At 45.5% G+C, this 22,263-nt stretch overlaps 1 protein-coding gene across 5 annotated transcripts in view; it reads left to right on the forward strand.

Annotated features, from left to right (window-relative positions):
- Window positions 1-22,263, forward strand: part of LOC126164718 (tight junction protein ZO-1) — a 736,986-nt gene that overhangs the window by 356,983 nt on the left and 357,740 nt on the right. For all 5 annotated transcript variants that reach the window (XM_049920263.1, XM_049920266.1, XM_049920267.1 and 2 more), the window contains exon 3: window positions 9,299-9,519. In XM_049920263.1, coding sequence (XP_049776220.1) covers window positions 9,299-9,519 — 221 coding nt within the window. The remainder of the gene's footprint in view (window positions 1-9,298; window positions 9,520-22,263) is intronic.

The following is a 22,263-nucleotide window of genomic DNA, read 5'->3' on the forward strand; positions in this document are numbered from 1 at the left end:
CAGGTGAAGTGCAGAACACTACGCTAATTTGGGTATAGTTCAAGGTGTTGGGTGACAAAGAAGAATGCGTCAGAAATGGCGTTCAAAAGCATGTGAAATTCGAAAAGTGTACCAGAAAATGGTGGGAGGACATAACTGATTAATTAATTTAGTATCAAAGGTTGTACAATAGTTTGAGGAAATAGGGGTGATGTGGAAAATCACTTGACAGAGCAATAGGTTAAGTGCCAACAAATGCCCAAACATTAGGTTAAGACACCCAGAGTACAGTGTTCGTCATTACGTTATGCAACATGTTTGCCCCATGTAATTGCTTCTTGCGAGACCTACGTGTTTCCAAACAGCAGAGAAAGATGAGCGAGGGAAATCCAACGCCCACACGTAGAATTTTTTATAAATAAACAATATACCCTAGAGTTTCCTGTTACGAGGTCCTTCCTCTCCACCAATTTCAATATATTCCATACACTGCTTTGAATCCACTAAAACAATATTGCATACACAGCAATCGATTTCCCTCCAAATGACCGATCAACTGAGTCTTCTTCCCATCAGTTTCCAAGAGGGAGGGTGGGAGGGGAGGGGGATTTACCAGAGCGGGAAGGGTTGATTAATCGATCAATTTAATTAAGTAGTTAATCAAGTAGATAAGAGTGATAGGGGTCTATTCCAGTAGCAGGGAGGGGGTGGAGGGGGAGGGGGCAGGGGAACAATAGGGTAAGTACCTGTCAATCAAAGGACAACAATAGGTTAAGTACCTGTCAATCAAAGGAGGACAACAGGTTTGCCCCTGAGTGCATACCTTTGATTGACAGGTACTCAACCTATTGTTCCCCCACCACCTCCTACTGCCCTCCCCCCTCAGGAAACCTCACCCCTCGCCGCTACAGGTACACTTTCTGGTTTGAGTTTTTGGTTTACTGCTTTATTAAGTTAATCAATTAATTAACCGCCCAGGCTCTGGTAAACCCCTTCCCCTCCCACCCAGACATTGGCAGATAAAACAGTCAGTTCATCGATCATTTGGAGGGAATTCGATTGTAGTGTATGGAATATTGTTTAAACAATTTAGACATTGTGCGGAATATTGTTTATTTAAACAATTTAGGGGATTCAAGGGAGTATATGAAATACATGGAAGCTGGTGGAGAAGAAGGATCTCATAACAGCAAATTCATGGGTGTATTTTTTATTTATAAAGAATTCAGTTTGTGGGGTTGGATTTCTCTTGCTCATCATTCTCTGCTATTTGGTGAGAAGCAATTACATGTGGCAAACATTTTGCATAACCTAATGTTCAGCACTGTACTCTGGTTGTCTTAAGCTAATGTTTGGGCATTTATCAGGACTTAATCTAATGTTCCGTTAAGTGGTTTTCCATGTCACCCCCATTTCCTTAAACTATTGTACCGCCTTTGATACCAAATTAAGTAATTAGTTATATCCTCTCACCATTTTGTGGTACACCTTTCGAATTTCACATGCTTTTGAACGCCATTTCTGATGCATTCTTCTTTGTCATCCACCCCCTTAAACTATTGTACAGCATTTTACATTAAAATTATGCAAATTAACTTATTGTTCTGCACTTAACCTGCTGTTCTGCTCCATATCACCCACTCACACACACCCTCCCCTTAACTACTGTACCTCTAACACCACGTTGATATGACAAATTTATGCAAATTAATTAAATCGGTATTCTTCACATGTATGGGGTAGTTTTTTTTAAATTCTCAGTATCCTATTGGTCGGTGAAATCGATGGTATATAATTTAAACAAAAGATCACTAATAAAAAAAAACACATCCCGCCACTTGACGCCCGACACCAACAGTGCCAACTTGGCACACGTCCCCAGGAGTTGGGATGCATCGGCGGCCACCGCAAAGTGACGACGCGGTCGTCAGCTGCCAAGCGACGCGTTGGTGTCAGTTCGAGTCCTGCAAGGATGAGGCACCGGCATCTCTTACATACTTGACACCTGAGGAATTCCTGTCGAAATACGTGTTAACCTAGATACCGTTGCTGGTGCGATTACGCATACCTGCCGTGCGGATTCAGCGCCGAGAGAGATGTTCCAGTGATTCCCAGAATAGCACAGGGTGCATTGTTCCTAGCGATCCTGACGGGACAGCCCGTTCGTCACTGAATTTACCCATCAAACTGCTGCTGCTGCCGGCGTGGGAGCACCGTCAGCCATTATATTCTGCAGACGAGACTTTCAGCAGCAAAATTATTTTACACAGGCAGTTAAACCTTGCAAAAGCTGTCTACACATCATCAGATACATACAAGACTCACAAGAATATTGGGAGCCAGGAACATATTTAGCAGTGTAAATACAATTAAATACACTCCTGGAAATGGAAAAAAGAACACATTGACACCGGTGTGTCAGACCCACCATACTTGCTCCGGACACTGCGAGAGGGCTGTACAAGCAATGATCACACGCACGGCACAGCGGACACACCAGGAACCGCGGTGTTGGCCGTCGAATGGCGCTAGCTGCGCAGCATTTGTGCACCGCCGCCGTCAGTGTCAGCCAGTTTGCCGTGGCATACGGAGCTCCATCACAGTCTTTAACACTGGTGGCATGCCGCGACAGCGTGGACGTGAACCGTATGTGCAGTTGACGGACTTTGAGCGAGCGCGTATAGTGGGCATGCGGGAGGCCGGGTGGACGTACCGCCGAATTGCTCAACACGTGGGGCGTGAGGTCTCCACAGTACATCGATGTTGTCGCCAGTGGTCGGCGGAAGGTGCACGTGCCCGTCGACCTGGGACCGGACCGCAGCGACGCACGGATGCACGCCAAGACCGTAGGATCCTACGCAGTGCCGTAGGGGACCGCACCGCCACTTCCCAGCAAATTAGGGACACTGTTGCTCCTGGGGTATCGGCGAGGACCATTCGCAACCGTCTCCATGAAGCTGGGCTACGGTCCCGCACACCGTTAGGCCGTCTTCCGCTCACGCCCCAACATCGTGCAGCTCGCCTCCAGTGGTGTCGCGACAGGGGTGAATGGAGGGACGAATAGAGACGAGTCGTCTTCAGCGATGAGAGTCGCTTCTGCCTTGGTGCCAATGATGGTCGTATGCGTGTTTGGCGCCGTGCAGGTGAGCGCCACAATCAGGACTGCATACGACCGAGGCACACAGGGCCAACACCCGGCATCATGGTGTGGGGAGCGATCTCCTACACTGGCCGTACACCACTGGTGATCGTCGAGGGGACACTGAATAGTGCACGGTACATCCAAACCGTCATCGAACCCATCGTCTACCATTCCTAGACCGGCAAGGGAACTTGCTGTTCCAACAGGACAATGCACGTCCGCATGTATCCCGTGCCACCCAACGTGCTCTAGAAGGTGTAAGTCAACTACCCTGGCCAGCAAGATCTCCGGATCTGTCCCCCATTGAGCATGTTTGGGACTGGATGAAGCGTCGTCTCACGCGGTCTGCACGTCCAGCACGAACGCTGGTCCAACTGAGGCGCCAGGTGGAAATGGCATGGCAAGCCGTTCCACAGGACTACATCCAGCATCTCTACGATCGTCTCCATGGGAGAATAGCAGCCTGCATTGCTGCGAAAGGTGGATATACACTGTACTAGTGCCGACATTGTGCATGCTCTGTTGCCTGTGTCTATGTGCCTGTGGTTCTGTCAGTGTGATCATGTGATGTATCTGACCCCAGGAATGTGTCAATAAAGTTTCCCCTTCCTGGGACAATGAATTCACGGTGTTCTTATTTCAATTTCCAGGAGTGTATTTTACACAGGCAGTTAAACCTTGCAAAAGCTGTCTACACATCATCAGATACATACAAGACTCACAAGAATATTGGGAGCCAGGAACATATTCAGCAGTGTAAATACAATTAAATATTACGATTGCTGCTACAGTCTGACACCGATTGATGTACAGGTAATGTCGCCTATTGACGGCTGTGGTTCTGGAATGAATCTCGGTATCTGTAGCACACATAATTTTCCACGTAAAAATCTCTCTCATACTTTCGAGGTTATCGATGTGCTGAATCTGTACATCCCTCACGATAGGACACACACTCATCTGTCTGATCATGCCACAACATAAGCCACAGTAACTTTACACTGCAACATATACTAATTTCACGAACAGTGCAGTTATCTTTTATATCTGTCAGCGCCCGAAAAAAATATGGTATACCTACACTCACACTGGCTATATGTCTCGATTCTCCTCATTCCCAGGAAATTATCTGACAAATTCTTTGAATGAGCGCTTCTGGAAAGTGCTTCATCCTGCCAAGATTCTCTCAAACAAGTGTTACGAAAGACAGGCGTCCGGCACAATGTATAATAATGAACACCGCACCCACGGATGTAATGCTTGGAGAGACATCACTGACGCGCGTTGATGTACCATAATCAACATCACTATCGATAGAACAACAAGGAAAATGCTAGGGTACGAGTAGGGGTGCTGATGAGGGGACATATTGTTACAGCCGTATTGCCCGCCCTGTTGAACACTTGCATTGCTATATTCTGCAGCCATTTACGAAATGAATCTGCCACCACTTACGTTCGGATACACTCCTCAGTGCGTTGAAATCGCAATTCATATAGGTACGAAAAGGCGGTCACTATACTTTCAACTACCTAGTTTCAACTACTTTTCAATGTCATTCGACTAACCACTTTCCACAACCGAAATACATGCCCATGGATCACTGTATGTAGGAAATGTCTTAGAAATTTTCGTCGATTAGCGAATAAGACAAGCAAATATTCTAGTACCAAATCTTGATTAACTTTTGCATTTACATGTACGTACTGAAAACGTGTTTCCTTACGTTTGTTAGATGTAGCTTCAATAATGTTCAATTTAATTCTTTAACTTATAACTTAAATCCACATCTGAATCATTTATTTCTTTTTCTAGCCAGTAATTTGACGAATACAGACAAAGTATGTTTTCGAACTCCAGTATATCTAATTTTTTTCCTGTAAACTACCTCTTTTATGGCATTGACAATTAGTTCTGTTCCTTCTGGCAGTTCTTCTAGACGAGAGCATTCGGGGTCTTTAATTTTTCCTCTTATTTCCTGTTTGACACTTTTTTGTTATGACACTCCACATCCTCCTGGGTGTAAGCTGCAAGTTCTTCTGCTGCACATTCTTGCGGTATTTCGGTATGGAACTTTGTTTACAACTCTTGCAAACGAATTGCTGTTAAAGGTTGTTATTCCGTTGGTTTTAAGCTTTGCAAACGGTTGTTCTGTTGCTAAGTGTTCGACGTCGAGCCCACTACACTTCGATATAATGTATCCACCCTTTTTAAGCAGCTCTAAGGAGGAATGGAGTTTGATAAACAGATTTTTCGTGTGTCTTTTAACATGGCAAACATGCCCCAGTCCGTCGTTTTCGGCCAGTACTCCAACATATGGCCACTTAGCACTGCTCTTTACGGTAAAACCGTATTATCTTGTATTTCCTAGTCGTAGCTAGATTTCTCCATATTCTGTGTTTAAAGCCATACGTAAACCTAGCCTGCACATCCGCTGTAGCCTCTTCCTTTCCATTTGCAGCTTCTATTCCTCCTTTATAGCAGTCGTCTTATCTATATACTCTAATTTTCTTTTCTTTACTTCGATGTCTTCCATTTCCAGTTTTCTTTTCCGTGCACATAACACATTAACTGTACTTAAAGGTGTAATTTCTTTAACGGGAAATGGTTTACGTCTATGTGATACATTTATTCTTTTTCTTAGGACTTGTGCAATAAAGTTGCTTGTGTCAACCAGTCCCAATTCTGCAATATCTATATCGGACGGTATTGTGGATCGCCAAGAGCGAAAAAATCTCGACAAGAGCGCTCAAATATGAACGCTACGTTCTCTGCGTTTGTCTATCGTTTACTGCGATGTGCACCGTTAGTTCTTGCCTGAGATCGAACGATCAATAATGACTACTGCCGCTTGAGTGAAGGAATCCGGAAAGAAACACCGACTTTGTGTGGCGAAACAAATGACGGCATTTGGAGCACAGAAATGCACGAGTTCACTGTTCGTTGGCCGTTCGTGAAATTTTGACCCAAAACGGTACTACAGGGTGTCGAGAAATTAAGTACCTATTTTCTACAAATACATACTTTAGGAGTGGGTTGTATTTGTTAAATCATTAGTGGTGCAGGTAACATATTATGTGTCTGCTTTGCTACCTGATATCGTGCAGTAATCGCTTGCCATCAATTAAACTCGTGTTTCATTGTTTGAAGTGTGAGTGTGCAAAACGTTTACCGTAGGAAAGAAGATCACGATTTTGACGTGGAGGCTACGGAGCTCGTCGTACGATGACATCCGGATGAGGTTTCAGCGCAAATTCCATCGCGATGTTCCCACCGATAAAAAAACCGCACATTGATAAAGAAGTTTAGGCGCACTCGACCGCTGGCAAGAGAGCCCGGACGAGGTCGTCCGTCAACCTACCGCCGAAGGATGGACGTCCACTGAATGGTGCGGCGTCTGTCAGTGGAACTGATCATTCCGGTGTACTTGGAGCAAGGAGCCGTACGACCTGCAGGTTCTCCACCATCGGCAAGAAGAAGATTTTGCAGAGCGTGTAGCCACGTGCATCGACCTGCCCCTCGGTGGAGATCCTGAGTCAGATCTTATTCAGGGATGGAGTGGCCTTTGTGGAAAGGTTAACAGGCATAACTGCGTTATCTGCGCTAACACACCACCAGTGGAACATGTTGAAGTCATGCGAGACTCTCCCGAGGTTAATGTTTGGATGGGCATCACGTGTGACAAGTTTTACGGACCGTTTTCCTTAAACCACGAGTGAAGTAGCGTACCTAGGCATGTGATACGTGTTACAAACCGGACACAATAGGAAGGACCAGGCCTCTTTGGTTTTTTTTCTTTTATCACTCGTTTTTTACATCAGAGAAATACACATTTAAAGACAAAATTTAACTACATGAAATATTGCTCCCAGTAAAGGTTAACATAAGCAGTGACAAAACTTAGTTGTCTTAAGGGTTTCTGCTGGCAATAAATTTTAAGGAGGCAATGTAAGGTTTATATCAATTCAGCTCAAACACGTAGCTAGTGATTGAATCACGACACAGACACTTTAACAATTTCGGCAACAAATAAATAACGTGAATTGGCACTCACAGTAACCAACTAATCAACAGCCTTGCCATTGAATAAGTAGTAGGCCATTTGGAACGAATTAGCAACACCCAGCAACTAGGGGAGTTAATACCAACAGTCTTTAAATGTCTTGCTCCCCATTAAATAAACAAACTTACAGTAATTAAATGAATAACAAGTCAAACATACTACGCTCCACTCAAACTCTTTAGTGGAAGCCAAGCCAAAATGAAGATTCCATTAACTGAGTAGCACTGAAGTCACACTAAAGCTCATCTCTGTGTTCGCAGACACACATGGGGCAAACTTATACAAGACAAGATTTTGAAGGGACCACATCAGTAAAACCGGTAGTGGAGCTAACTCGTGCCACTGAAAATTGAGGTACTAGACCGGGGCACAATGTGGTATACAATCAGGTTGTGTTAGTGCTATACTGCGCTCCAAAATATTGATTCAAATGGCCAATTCGAAATTAAGTACACATAAACCAGCATTAATTAACGAGGAGTGACACCAGGTCGCTCGAAGGAATGAGGACACTTAATTGAAAAGACGAATGCCGGAGGCGGCAGTAACATCAAACACCTCCTCCGAGTTTTAACCAGGAGTCACCTCCCGCTATACAAGTAAACATTGAACCAAGCACAAGGAAGGAACCCCAAAGAGAATATTCAAATAAAACCCCCAAAAGATTATAAAGGACAGGGAGCCCCAACTATTTAAATTTAGAAGAATTAGCTCTCCCCAAAGGCAGTGTAAACGCTAAGGCCACATTTAAGAGACCACCAAAATCGGTTACAAAAGGTCTTATACATTTGCTCCTTTTCTTTAAAACAAACACAAGGCCGCTTAACTTCTGCTGGACGTCCGGTATGGCTCGTGTAGGATACACCAGGCAGCAACCCAAGCTAGGCGGTCGCAAGGCACGGAGAGCAAAATCAGGAGAGCAGACAGGCAGGCAGCCAACACGTATCCTCCATCCTGAACCGGCAGACCGCGTGCAACCGACTCCACATACACGTGGTTGCTTCCCACCTCGTACCTCGCGGCGTCTCAGCAGGTAGCCCGAGCAAACGTCAACTGCCACTCGCCCCGCGAATGCGGAAAACAACAAGGCAAGCAAAGATAAGAAACATCGAAGGATGGATAATGGACATCCAAGAGACTGGCGCGCCAGTAACGAGTGCCACAGCTCAGCATGCTCACAATTTTTTTGCTGCCACGGCTTATCCGGGATCGATTTCGGGATAGAGTTTACTTTCAGCGAAATGGGGCACCGTCATGCATCAGATGTTGGCAAGTTCCCGAATTCCGATTTCTCTGGGCGACTGGTTGCACGTGGAGGTCCCTAGCCGTGGGCAGTACGTTCCCCTGACCTCACAGCGACGGACATTTTTGTTTGGGGATTTATCGAAGGACGCAACATGACACTGCGGCAGGTCAGGAACGAGATTACACGAGCTACTGCTGCCGCTTAATGCTTCGAACGAGTTCCGCGCCACTGCTCGAAAATGGGAAGTGTGTCGTGATATTGGTGGTGAACGTGTCGAAAGTAATCACTAATAAACGCGTACCGTAGCAAATATTGCAAGTTCCATCACTATTTGTACAAAATAGATTCTAAATTTCTGGAGACGCCGTACAATGAAGCCTCAGATTCCGTATCCTTTCGCCCTAAAATGGAGACAGCTTTAAAGGGTCCGTCCTTCTACGGGCATAAATGTGATTGAAAAGGCAGCACTGAGAGATCTAAATGCTATCCCGAAGACTGACTCGCCCAAATATTTCAGCGGTTAGAAAAAGCACCGGCACGAGTGAATCGGAGACTGTTTTGGAGGGCCGGCCGGGGTAGCCGAGCAGTTCTAGGCGCTACAGTCTGGAACCGCGCGACCGCTACGGTCGCAGGTTAGAATCGTGCCTGGGGCACGGATGTGTATGATGTCCTTAGATTAGTTAGGTTTAAGTAGTTCTAAGTTCTAGGGGACTGATGACCTCAGATGCTAAGTCCCATAGTGCTCAGAGCCATTTGAAGCATTTTTTCGTTTGTTTGTTTTGGAGGGGTTAACGTGGGTACAGAGTAATAAGTGAAGACAGAAATTTGTGGACACTGTGTGGAGACGGGTGTGTGGGCGCTGTTGCAGGGTGAACGACCGCATCATCTCGGCGAACGGCGTGTCGCTGGAGAACGTGGAGTACGCGACGGCGGTGCAGGTGCTGCGCGACTCCGGCTCGACGGTGTCGCTGGCGGTGCGGCGGCGCGTCGTGCTGCCCGGCTGCCCGCCCCCGCCGCCGCCCCCGCCGCACGGCGCCGCGCACGCGCAGACGCTCAAGCTCTGCCTCACCAAGGCCAGCAAGAAGGACGGCAAGTAGCCATCTGTCCGTGTGGGGATCCCGGGCTTTGGATAAGAACGTGGGGCAAGCTTTATCTGTACATTTCTACGGAATGGGTGAGGGTGTAAATGGTGGGCGACGCATCCTCAGCGCTCGATACTATCGTAAAAGCTTTATTTCTGAAAGTGCGGGAGAGTTTGAGGGAGGCATGTGCAGCCATAGGCCGCGCTCCCGAATAGTAGAGGACGAGTGGAAGGTGGCGCCGGAAGAGGAGTTTGCAACCCACTTCCTACACACTCCGGGAGAGAAATTATATCCTTTGTTTGCAGCTTTTTTAATCAGTTTATTGCAGATATCCTTTGTTTACAGGTCTAAATACGGTAACGAGTGACGCCGAGGCAATGGAGAGTTGCCGGTCTGGGAGTTTCGCCTCGGTCGTAAAAAAATCTTGAGCACCAAAGTAAAACTCGCGCGATGTATTATTTCCAAGTGACACAGATCGATGGAACTTGGCCGATGTATAGAAAGTACTGCTACAGTGTAGTATAGAAGGTTGTTGTTGTTGTTTCGGTCTTCATTCCTGAGACTGGTTTGATGCAGCTCTCCATGCTACTCTATCCTGTACAAGCTCCTTCATCTCCCACTACATACTGCAACCTACATCCTTCTGAATCTGCTTAGTATATTCATCTCTTGGTCTCCCTCTACGATTTTTACCCTCCACACTGCCCTGCAATGCTACATTTGTGATCCCTTGATCCCTCAGAACATGTCCCACCAACCGGTCCCTTCTCCTTGTCAAGTTGTCCCAAAAACTCCTCTTCTCCCCATAGGTATAGAAGGTATCTCGAAGAAACACCTAATGAGACGACACTTTTAGTAAAGTACAATAACTACACTGAAGTCACCGCGATTTACGGTCGCCCCTGCATATTACGGGCCGCAGTAGCGTGTGTCATCAGCATCCTGTGTGTCGGCCGGAGTGGCCGAGCGGTTCTAGGCGCTTCAGTCTGGAACCGCGACCGAGCGAGGTGGCGCAGTGGTTAGACACTGGACTCGCATTCGGGAGGACGACGGTTCAATCCCGTGTCCGGCCATCCTGATTTAGGTTTTCCGTGATTTCCCTAAATCACTCCAGGCCAATGCCGGGATGGTTCCTCTGAAAGGGCACGGCCGACTTCCTTCCCCATCCTTCCCTAATCCGATGAGGCCGGTGACCACGCTGTCTGGTCTCTTTCCCCAAACCAACCAAACAACCAACCTGGAACCGCGTGACCGCTACGGTCGCAGGTTCGAATCCTGCCTCGCGCGTGGATGTGTGTGATGTCCTTAGTAGAGTGCTGCAACGCTCAGCGTTTGACCGGTCACGGCTCGCCTGTTGACGGGGGGACCGAGCCGCTCGTGTCCGGCTCCACACGACTCGGCTCCGCCACGTACTCGCCACATGTCTGATGTCCGGATTCCGGACACGCGGATAACCGAGCACGACCGGTCACCGCTGACGTCTTACCTCGCCTCGCTGCACTGCACTGCACTGCACTGCACTGTACTGTACTGTACTGTACAAATCCAACGTCTCTGTCTGTCTCTCTCTCTCTCTCTCTCTCTCTCTCTCTCTCTCTCTCTCTCACACACACAGTGTATTTATCTCTCTCTCTCTCTCTCTCTCTCTCTTTTAATACAAAAGTAACGTTTCCAAGAACGGGCACGTGACACAGCTAAATTCATAAAGCACCTGGAAAGTAAAATGATATTTCTATACAATCGCGGATAGAAGACGAGTCTCATTTCCAAACAAATGATATATTTTTCCTTTCATTTATAGGAAACATTAAATAAGTGCTTTCCCTGTAATCTAGAAGACAACCACCTTCATAAAGAAAGCATACAAAGAACATTTAACATTTACAGACGTAGCTTGTCGAATTTTTCAATTGTTTGCAACATAAACAGAATTATAGTTATTGTTGATCAGCAGTAAATCACTAACGCGTTCCGGATTTAATTGGCTGCGGCAATTTGTTACTAACATGCTGGCTTTACTAAAGCAGCTTTCACTAGGTGCGCTTGTTGCTGGGATACATAAAATACGTCTTGTAACTGCAGCCAAATCTGGCAGATCTGTTTCGTGTCTGCTCCACCACTTTAAGATGTCATCATCATCTCTGGGGTGCATTCAAATGTACAGATCTACTTCATCTGCTGCGGATGATCTGTTGTTCCTCCATTCCTTGAAACGATCTCTCTTTCTGGGTGGTGATGACACAGTACTTGAAGGATCTATGATAATAAACAAAAGAGACAAGTAATACAGAACTGATATCGAGATCATCGAAACGTTCCCGTAAGAGACCGATGACCTCGCCGTTTGGTCTCTCCCCCCAAACAACCCGACCCCGTTCCTATAAAAACGAGGTGTTTTACGTTAATGGAATACTGCATACGTAGCACACATTTGTCGCACATTGCTAAGAATTTCCTGCTTTTCAGTTATTTCAAGCATATTAAGATTACGGAAGGACGGCCAAAGAAACGATCTTTGTGAGGTTTCTTGCAACTGTGTTTCTTTAAATGAGTGGTTCCCGACTGGGAAAACAATAAAGTGGAGTAGTTTATGCACGATACGTACCCAGTAGACGCACTGTTTTCATCTACAACGAACAGAAATGTACTCCATACTTGGCTTTTTAGACCTTCCCGTTTCTTTAATGTGTAAACATTGGTTTCAATATTACACAGAGAGACACAGCACAAATGAGAAGCCCGTACTGGCTGCAGTGTCACACGGATAATAACACGTGTAAATGTGTTTGAAGTCATGTGCTACGTATTCGGTCACGGCTTCTATGCTCGGTCACATGAACTAGTGCGGGTAGCCTATCCAGTTAGGGTGTGGTCGCCCCACCTCGTATTTTGTGCTCGCTTACTCGGCCATGCAGGACTCTAGTCCTTAGGTTAGTTAGGTTTAAGTAGTTCTAAGTTCTAGGGGACTGATGACCTCAGAAGTTAAGTCCCATAGTGCTCAGAGCCATTTAATCCAGCATCCTGTGCAACGTCTCCCGTGCACCGAGCTGGCGAGGAGTTCTCGCGCAGGCCGCCCCGTGGCTGCCGGGCTGCCGTCGGTGCAGTCTGCTGCGCCACAGCCCGCCTCCCGGGCGCACCCCACCCCACACGTGTCCCACGGGCAACGGGCGGGCCGTTCTGTGGGCCCGATATCATCGCTACAGCTCCTCCACCTGCGATCGTGCATTCTCGTCCGTGAACGAGACGTCACTGCCGAATGGACCCGCCCCTAAACACGTGTGCTGAAGAAGTGCGGCATCTGAGTAACGGTGCATCGTGTTCAGAGATGTGCGGTGTCGCCGACGGCACAGGGACTGGGCCGACGAGGAGGGGGCTCGCGTGGCAAGCACACTCAGTCTCCGTAGTAATTCTGGACGCACTCGCGTGTGGCGGGAGGCGGGAAAACACGATACACCCACAAACACTGTCCAGCGTGATCGCTTTAGTAGTCCAGGTCCCGTGGTGGCGGAAGACACGATGTCGCACTGGCCCGCCGACTTCCAAATCTCTGAACACTGTACACTCTCCGGTCGCAGTGTACTCCTTCCTCCGAGGCTGTATTCGTCCGTCACGTCATTTGTTTCGATGACAGTGCGCAACCGCATCGGACGGCGCAGGTCGAGCAGCACTTGGAGCATTCAGCGAATGCACTGGCCTTGACCCCCCCCCCCCTCCAGCCACACACACACACACACACACACACACACACACACACTGAGGTATCAGGACAGAGGGCTGTTCTGAACACAATTCCGACACAAAGCAGCTCAATAGGCTGTGGAGTGGAAGGGGTAGGCTAGCAATGGAACAGTGCACCACCATTGACTAGACACTCATTTATTGAACACACAAGTCAGGTATTACCCAAAAGGAACAATCAGTACAAATTACAGATAATATTCTTTTCCTTTAAGTCACTCAAACATTTAAAGAGGCAAATAGCAATCATTTAACTGAAAGCCTTTTAAGAAAGCAACACTAGAAAATTTGAATGATGAGTTAAAATCATATTTAAATAGGTTCTGTGGTGTCACCGCCAGACACCCCAGTTGCTAGGTGGTAGCCTTTAAATCGGCCGCGGTCCGTTAGTATACGTCGAACCCGCGTGTCGCCACTATCAGTGATGGCAGACCGAGCACCGCCACACGGCAGGTCTAGAGAGACTTCCTAGCACTCGCCCCAGTTGTACAGCCGACTTTGCTAGCGATGGTTCACTGACAAATTACGCTCTCATTTGCCGAGACGATAGTTAGCATAGCCTTCAGCTACGCCATTTGCTACGACCTAGCAAGGCGCCATTACCAGTTACTATTGATGCTGTAAAACATGTACCGTCAAGAGCGATGTTCACCAATTATGGATTAAAGTTAAGTATTCCAGCAGCTACGTACGTTTTTTGCTAAAGTCTAATTTCCTTGTCCTGTTCCAGACCTCACACCAGCCTGCGTGAGCTAAAACGCGTGCCTTTCGGCTTCCTCTCAAAACCGGTGTTGGCTCTCCTGCCAACCCACAACAGGTTCTGACCGAGCACATATTTTAAAACGAAATACTTCCTTTAAGGAACCAGCAATCAAAATTAATTACATAATCCTCAACAATCATATTACATCCAAGACATTTAAGATTAACCAGTAATATATAACATCAGAGAGCTGTAGGTCCAAGTTTTAAGCAGCACGTTTCAGATGGACTGCACTGCAACAGTACTATACAAGCCCCTCAGAGGATATCCCCACACAGGAAGTTATTGCCGCAATCGACAATATATCAACATCATTCCATCTACAGACTTAAAACAAACTAAAAGCTCTCTTAAGTTTCGGACAGTTAATTCCCTTTCAACATAACATAAATCACAAGTCTAGCCCTAGGACGGCACCGACACCCCGCAATTTAGCACGCGAAAAACTACAGCGATGTACTCATCACGTATCCTTACAAAATCCAAGAACAGTAAACTGGCTCCCCAATAGCGGAACATTTGACCACGCGCAGCGTTCGGGTTTGCGGGATGCTGATCTCGCCCTCAACCTCCACACCAGTTCAAGTACTCGTCAGCCTACAATCTTGAACCACCATACACATTCCTTCAGTTACTGCATAGAAAGCCAATGTGATAGGCAAACACACCAGCATATGATAAAGCTTAAGCAATTACCTTACTAGACAACCCTCATGAATAGTAGCCGTAACTTTTTTTTTAACGTGAGCACACCCACAAACAACGCCAATCATAAGGACAGTAGCACGTAAGCAAGTAGCAATGGTAACTTCTGCTTAGATTGGCTACAAATCAGCGCGTGATTTAACACACCAGAGAACAGTCTTTACAACATAACCATCAATACAATAGCAGATTAATCACACGTGTACTCCCTCACGATTTCGATTCGCAAAGCCATAGACAAAACGTGGAGAACGTATCACTTAGAGCAACATAATGCTGCTCCCTCAGTTTCCCCAAATAACTGACTCCCTTAGTTGCACAGAAAAGAACCAGACCTAATGAAACCACCACAGTTTTCGCCTCTAAATTGTCACAGTACAAGTGCGACTCAACCACAACTGTACTTTTACATCACCAGTTCCCGTATAGTCAATACAAGCGCCTGATTTTCACCCGTTTATAACGACAGGCAGCAACATCGTACGGAAAAGAGCGTAGACACAAGCTGTTACCAATTCTCTTCTCCAAAAGCAGCCACCGCAACTCTCGGGAACCACTGGAACATCCAATGCAAAATTCGTTACTCCTTCACACAAATTACAGGACGCCCGCTTCCCGCTGCTTGCTACGGCGCCTTCCGTTCAGAGCCAACTTGTATATCTCCGTGTGATAGGTCCGGTTCCACACTCACTGCCTCAACCCGACAGCCGTCTTCCACCACGTCCCGGAGCACCCCCCCCCCTCCCCCCCAGGACCTCGCCTCGTTACTCCTCGCGTAGGCCCCAGAGGGCGCTGCTTACCGCTCTGACCGTGGCAGGAAAGATAAACCACCAGAGTGGCACTATCGATATGAGCCGCCACTGCACACACACACTCTTAAATAAACCCCGCGTTTGGGTGTTGCGTTCCAGATACGTATTGCAGCACCTCCTCATGCCTCGAGGACCGTCCAGCCGCTGTAAAGCGCGCTGCTGGAGTGATGGGACGCCCTGCCACAAGAATTCCTTACCAACCGCATGGGCAGCACGGGAGAACGTCCCAGACCGTGCTTGGCCGTCCGTGGTGATCACACGTCCTGTTCAGAACCGTGACCGGCCTTTTGCATTCTCCAGGGGACAATCGTAATTCCCGATGGCTTCACGTGTAACAATTGTATTTGAATAAAAGTCTCATTTGTGTTCCCCTCAATCCGTATTTCTTTCAGTTACCTTTGAGTTTCATTGACCTGTTTTACTTGCCAGTGATTTCGTTCTCAAGTTTTGCACACCAGTCTAAGTAGCGTGGCATTTTGGTGGGCCAATTTTTCGCCTCACAGATGTTGCACTTGGCGTAATTTTGTGCAGGTGGTGCTATAACTTATAGCGATGACAAGAAGGTTGCGACAAGTCCCAGTTGTTGCTTTATCTTCGGCGTAGGGAGCTAGTCACCGCCGACCTGTTTTCCTGTCTTTCGTGTAAATACTGTACACGACGGGACGTAAGACTAAACATTACGGTACTCGTGTCTCAGTCGGATGTACGCGGCTGGCTCGAATATCAGTTCTCTCAAGAAAGGAAGGAGGGAGTAATCTAGATTTTGTGCTCTGGGCATTTAAGTCCATCAAGTTCGTGGGTACGTCGATCGTGCCAGGAGATGTCAGATGCCTTTTCTACATCCAGGAATACTCCTGGCCAAATCCGGAGGATTGTTGGATAGAAGGTCATTGTTGGCTTTTGGAGGAAATAGGGTGCGTATATCGTTAGGACGAGGGGATTTGTGGTTCCCTTCAGCTTCATCAGGTCGCGTACTGCCAACTTGCTAACGGGCGTGAATTCTATTGTTCGGCTCATATTTCATATCCAAGTCATTAGTCTGGTTATTTTGCTATTCCCGACGAATTTCGCTGACAAGTCAGAAAACGTTGTCAACAAGGAGAAAGTTTTGTTGTTGGGTAGTTTACATGGTACAGGTATTGGCCAACTGTAGCAGGATGAACTAGGGTCAGGTTACCAGGTCACAAGTTTCTTCAAACCTAGTGCAAGTCAGGGTCAGGTGATAGAGGATGTATAAGTTGGCATTGCAAAGACTTCACAGAGGAAGACACCGCGGCAATGGCGAGTGGGGCAGGCAGCAGCATCGTAATTATTCAATTGGGGGTGCCCTGGTAGAGATAGCTTCAGCAGCGACACATACTGGTGTTGGACTGGTGCCTGTTCTGAGGCGGCATGATCGGCCTCATTCGAACTCTTCTGTAAGGAGACTTCATGTAGAGGTGAAAGGCCTGTTTGGATCAGATATAGAGTCTCACATCGGTGTGGTTCCTGTTGACTCTATCAGTAGGTGGGAATATAATAGGCACGGCCTCCCTCTCAACAGGAAAGGGAAGCGAAAACTGTCTGGGTTAATAGCAAATAACTTAGGGCGTGGGGGCACTATCGCATGTGGTAAAGTATCAGTGGTTGCAAGTAACACAACAGCCGTTTTTGTAGGGCAGGGTCGGCAGAAACAAAAGATGTTGAGTGACAGGTTGAAAATGACATTGTCATTAATCAAACGGGCAGCCAGAAAGCAAAGGTTAATGTACACATCTCACGCAAACAGCCCCTGATGGAAACTGCAGATATTCAAAAACTGACAGAAAAATTAGGTTGATCCAGCGGTAGTTCAGTTAGTGCACAAAATCAGTTAGCCTTATTGCATCATAATATCTGAGGACTAAGGGGTAGGCTTAATGAGTTGCTTATTTGTGTTGAAGAATTAGTATTGAGCAAACCAATTGATATAATCTGCATCTCTCAACTTCATGTGACCACTGGTATAGATATGTTAAATGGTACAGGATCCAGGTTAGCCTCTTTCTGTAGAGAAAAAAATGGAGAAGGACGGAGTTTAGAGAAAAAAATGGAGAAGGACGGAGTTGCCAAGTGTATTAATTTCGAGAATATTGACATTAATAAATTTTACCCAGATCATAACTAGAAGCCTTTGCAACAAAAGTAGTATTTTATAATAAGGACTTTACGATAGCGAATATATGTCGAACATAGTCAGGAAACTTCGGCAGCCTCTTTGTAAAAAATCTGGTAGCTCTGTTTTCTCATCTCGCAGTAAAAAACAAGGAAATAGTGGTTGGTGGTGACTTCAGTGTGGTTTTATTCAAAATCTCTCTTAGTGAACAATTGTTGCAGTTGGTAATACTGATGTTCAATTTAATTCCTTCTGTGAACTTTGCAACTAGGGTATATAAATGCTCTGAGACTGCCATTCATAATACCTTTGTAGACAAATCTAGTGAAAAAAGTCATATCACAAAACCGTTGGCAAATGGGCTATCTGATCATGACGTGCAGCATCTTGTGTTAAATGATAAATCAGTCAAATATTGAGAATTTTGGGAGATTGCTCAAAGACATGGATTCGATAGAAGTTTACAATACTTCTGACTCAAATGGAAAATACGAAACATTCTTCTTTTGAAAATTGTTTTCCCATAACGGTAACTCAAATCACACAGAACTCGAAAAATAAACCATGGATTACACAAGCAATAAAGAAATCATGTGCGACAAAAAGGAGACTGTGTCTGGTGTCTAGGAACAGCTCTGATGTTAACATTGTAATGCTTCACAAAGAATAATGCAAAATATTGAAGCAAGTAGTCCAGAAATCTAAGCAGCTTTATTATCAGAAGAAGATAATTACGCCAGGCAGCAAAATAAATACTATATGGGATATAGCGAAGACAGAGACAGGTGAGGCCAAAAAGGAAGAGGTACAGATAGTCTAAAAATAAATGATACATTGGTAACAAGAGCATGTAGCATTACAAACCTCTTACACAAGTACTTTTTTTTCTGTTTCTGGCAGCTTGCGGTTATCAGGTTCAGTAAACAGTGCAATGGAATGTCTGAAACCAGTGTTTACAATCAACTTCAGTGAAATCGAAATGACTCTCACGTCTCCCAGGGAAGCAACATCGATCATAAAATCCTTAAAATGAAAGTATTCTCGTTGTTATGATAACATAACAAAGTTAATCAAAGAGTTGAGTAGTACCTTAAGTTATTTGTGTAACCAATCTCTTGTCAGCGGAACATTTCCAGACTGGAAAAAATATGCCGAAGTTAAGTCTCTTTACAAGAAGGGGGATAAAGGGATACCATCAAACTATCGATCAATTTCACATCTTCTGACTTTTTCAAAATTTTTTGAAATGGTTCTCTTCAAGTGTATTCTTAGGCATCTAACTACAGGTACACCACTGGCCATTAAAATTGCTACACCAAGAAGAAATGCAGACGATAAACGGTATTCATTGAACAAATATATTATACTAGAACTGACATGTGATTACATTTTCACGCACTTTGGATGCATAGATCCTGAGAAATCAGTACCCAGAACAACCACCTCTGGCCGTAATAACGACCTTGATACGCCTGGGTATTGAGTCAAACAGAGTTCGGATGGCGTGTAAAGGTACAGCGGCGTATGCAGCTTCAACACGATACCACAGTTCATCAAGAGTAGTGACTGGCGTATTGTGACTAGCCAGTTGCTCGGCCACCATTGACCAGACGTTTTCAACTGGTGAGAGATCTGGAGAATGTGCTGGCCAGGGCAGCAGTCGAACATTTTCTGTATCCAGAAAGGCCCGTACAGGACCTGCAACATGCGGTCGTGCATTATCCTGCTGAAATGTAGGGTTTCGCAGGAATCGAATGAAGGGTAAAGCCACGGGTCGTAACACATCTGAAATGTAACGTCCGCTGTTCAAAGTGCCGTCAATGCGAAGAAGAGGTTACCGAGACGTGTAACCAACGGCACCCCATACCATCACGCCGAGTGATACGCCAGTATGGCGATTTTTAAATGGCTCTGAGCACTATGGGACTTAACATCTGTGGTCATCAGTCCCCTAGAACTTAGAACTACTTAAACGTAACTAACGTAAGGACAACACACACATCCATGCCTGAGGCAGGATTCGAACCTGCGACCGTAGCAGTCGCGCGGTTCTGGACTGAGCGCCTAGAACCGCATGGCCGGCCCAGTATGGCGATGACGAACATATGCTTCCAATATGCGTTCACCATGATGTCGCCAAACACGGATGCGACCATCATGATGCTGTAAACAGAACCTGGATTCATCCGAAAAAATGACGTTTCGCCATTCTTGCACCCAGGTTCGTCGTTGAGTACACCATCGCAGGCGCTCCTGTCTGTGATGCAGCGTCAAGGGTAACCGCAGCCACTGTCTCCGAGCTGATAGTCCATGCTGCTGCAAACGTCGTCGAACTGTTCGTGCAGATGGTTGTTGCCTTGCAAACGTTCCCATCTGTTGACTCAGGGATCGAGACGTAGCTGCACGATCCGTTACAGCCATGCGGATAAGATGCCTGTCATCTCGACTGCTAGTGATACGAGGCCGTTGGGATCCAGCATGGCGTTCCGTATTACCCTCCTGAACCCACCGATTCCATATTCTGCCAACAGTCATTGGATCTCGACCAACGCGAGCAGCAATGTCGCGATACGATAAACCGCAATCGCGATAGTCTACAATCCGTCCTTATCAAAGTCGGAAACGTGATGGTACGCATTTCTCCTCCTTACACGAGGCATCACAATAACGTTTCACCAGGCAACGCCGGTCAACTGCTGTTTGTGTATGAGAAATCGGTTGAAAACTTTCCTCATGTCAGCACGTTGTAGGTGTTGCCACCGGCGACAACCTTGTGTGAATGCTCTGAATAGCTTATCATTTGTATATCAGAGCATCTTCTTCCTGTCGATTAAATTTCACGTCTGTAGCACGTCATCTTCGTGGTGTAGCAATTTTAATGGCCAGTAATGTAATATATTGTCCAAGTCACAGTTTGGTATAGAGAAGGCTATTTACAAGTACAATGAGATTGTACTTACTTCATTAGCTAACAAGTTAGAGGCTACTGACATTTTCTGTGACCTATGGAAAGACTTTGACTGTGTGAATCAGAGCATTGTCTTCAGTAAATTAGAATTTTACGGTGTTACCTAAGTACAGCAGGAAACAAAGGGTATAATTGCGAAATACATGTGGAGTAAGCAATCAGTCTTCATCTGACGCGGAATACATTGCATGTCGTGTTCCTCAAGGTTCCATCTTGGGTCCGCATGTTTTTTCTTGCACGCGTTAATGACCTCTCGTCTGTTACATTTCCGAGTGCTAAATTTGTTTTGTTTGCAGATGATGCAAACATTGCAATAATTAAATAGCGAGTCAACTAAAGATTTAGAAATAGCTGCTAATCAAATTTTCAGTGATATTAATAAAGGGTTTGAAGCTAATTCGCTGTCACTAAACTTTGAAAAGACCTTCTATATGCAGTTCGGAACCTGTAAGAGATTTCCTTCTACCATCTGTATACCATATGAAGACATGCAGATCGAGGAGGTTGACAGTGTTAAATTTCTGGGATTGCAACTCGATAATAAATTGGGTTGGGAAGGGCATACCACAGAATTGCTGAAGTACTTAAACAAATATCTCTATTTGCAGTGCGGAAGATGTCAAATGTAGGAGATATAAATATAAATATATTTGCGTACTTTGCCTATTTTCATTCTATTACGTCATATGGAATCATATTCTGGGGTAACTCGTCAAACCAAACAAAATTCTTTAGAGTGAAAAAGCATGTAATAAGACTCATTTATGGTGTAAATTCAAGAACATCAAATAGAAAATAGAAAATTAGGTATTCTAACCACATCTTCTCAGTATATTTATTCCTTAATGAAATTTGTTACAAGTAATGTGTCTATTTCCAACCAATAGCTCAGTACATAAAACAAGAACAATCTAAATAAAAACCTAAAAATCACATACCTTGGTCCACAAAGGGGTCAAATATTCAGGAACACACATTTTCAGTAATTTTCCAACAACCTTTAAAAATTTAGTTTCAGGTAACTCACAGTTTAAACAGAGTTTGAAAGACTTTTTGATAGGCAACTCATACTCTATAGATGAACATCTTAACAGGAACTGTTAAAAAAGCTTAAGACAAAATGTCTGTTAGATTTCAGTTTTGACAGCACTTGGTGATAACAGTCAAGATTAGGTATTTTGTATATGATAAATTTATTAAATAGCTAACACTTGGTTCAAGAATCATAAAAGAAGGTTGTATACATGGAAGAATCCTGGAGATACTAGAAGGTATCAGATAGATTATATAATGCTAAGACAGAGATTTAAGGACCAGGTTTAAAATTGTAAGACATTTCCAGGGGCAAATGTGGACTCTGATCACAATCTCTTCAGTTTTAATCTACAGTTCATAACCAATAAACTGCAAAAAGGTGGGAATTTAAGGAGATGGGACCTGGATAAACTGACTAAACCAGAGGTTGTACAGAGTTTCAGAGAGAGCATAAGGGAACAATTGACAAGAACGGGGGAAAGAAATACAGTAGAAGAAGAATGGGTAGCTCTGAGGGATGAAGTAGTGAAGGCAGCAGAGGATACAGGCAGGTAAAAAGACGAGGGCTAGTGGAAACCCTAGGGTAACATAAGAGA

The sequence above is a fragment of the Schistocerca cancellata genome, chromosome 1 (assembly GCF_023864275.1).
Source record: "Schistocerca cancellata isolate TAMUIC-IGC-003103 chromosome 1, iqSchCanc2.1, whole genome shotgun sequence".
Classification (NCBI taxonomy): domain Eukaryota; kingdom Metazoa; phylum Arthropoda; class Insecta; order Orthoptera; family Acrididae; genus Schistocerca; species Schistocerca cancellata.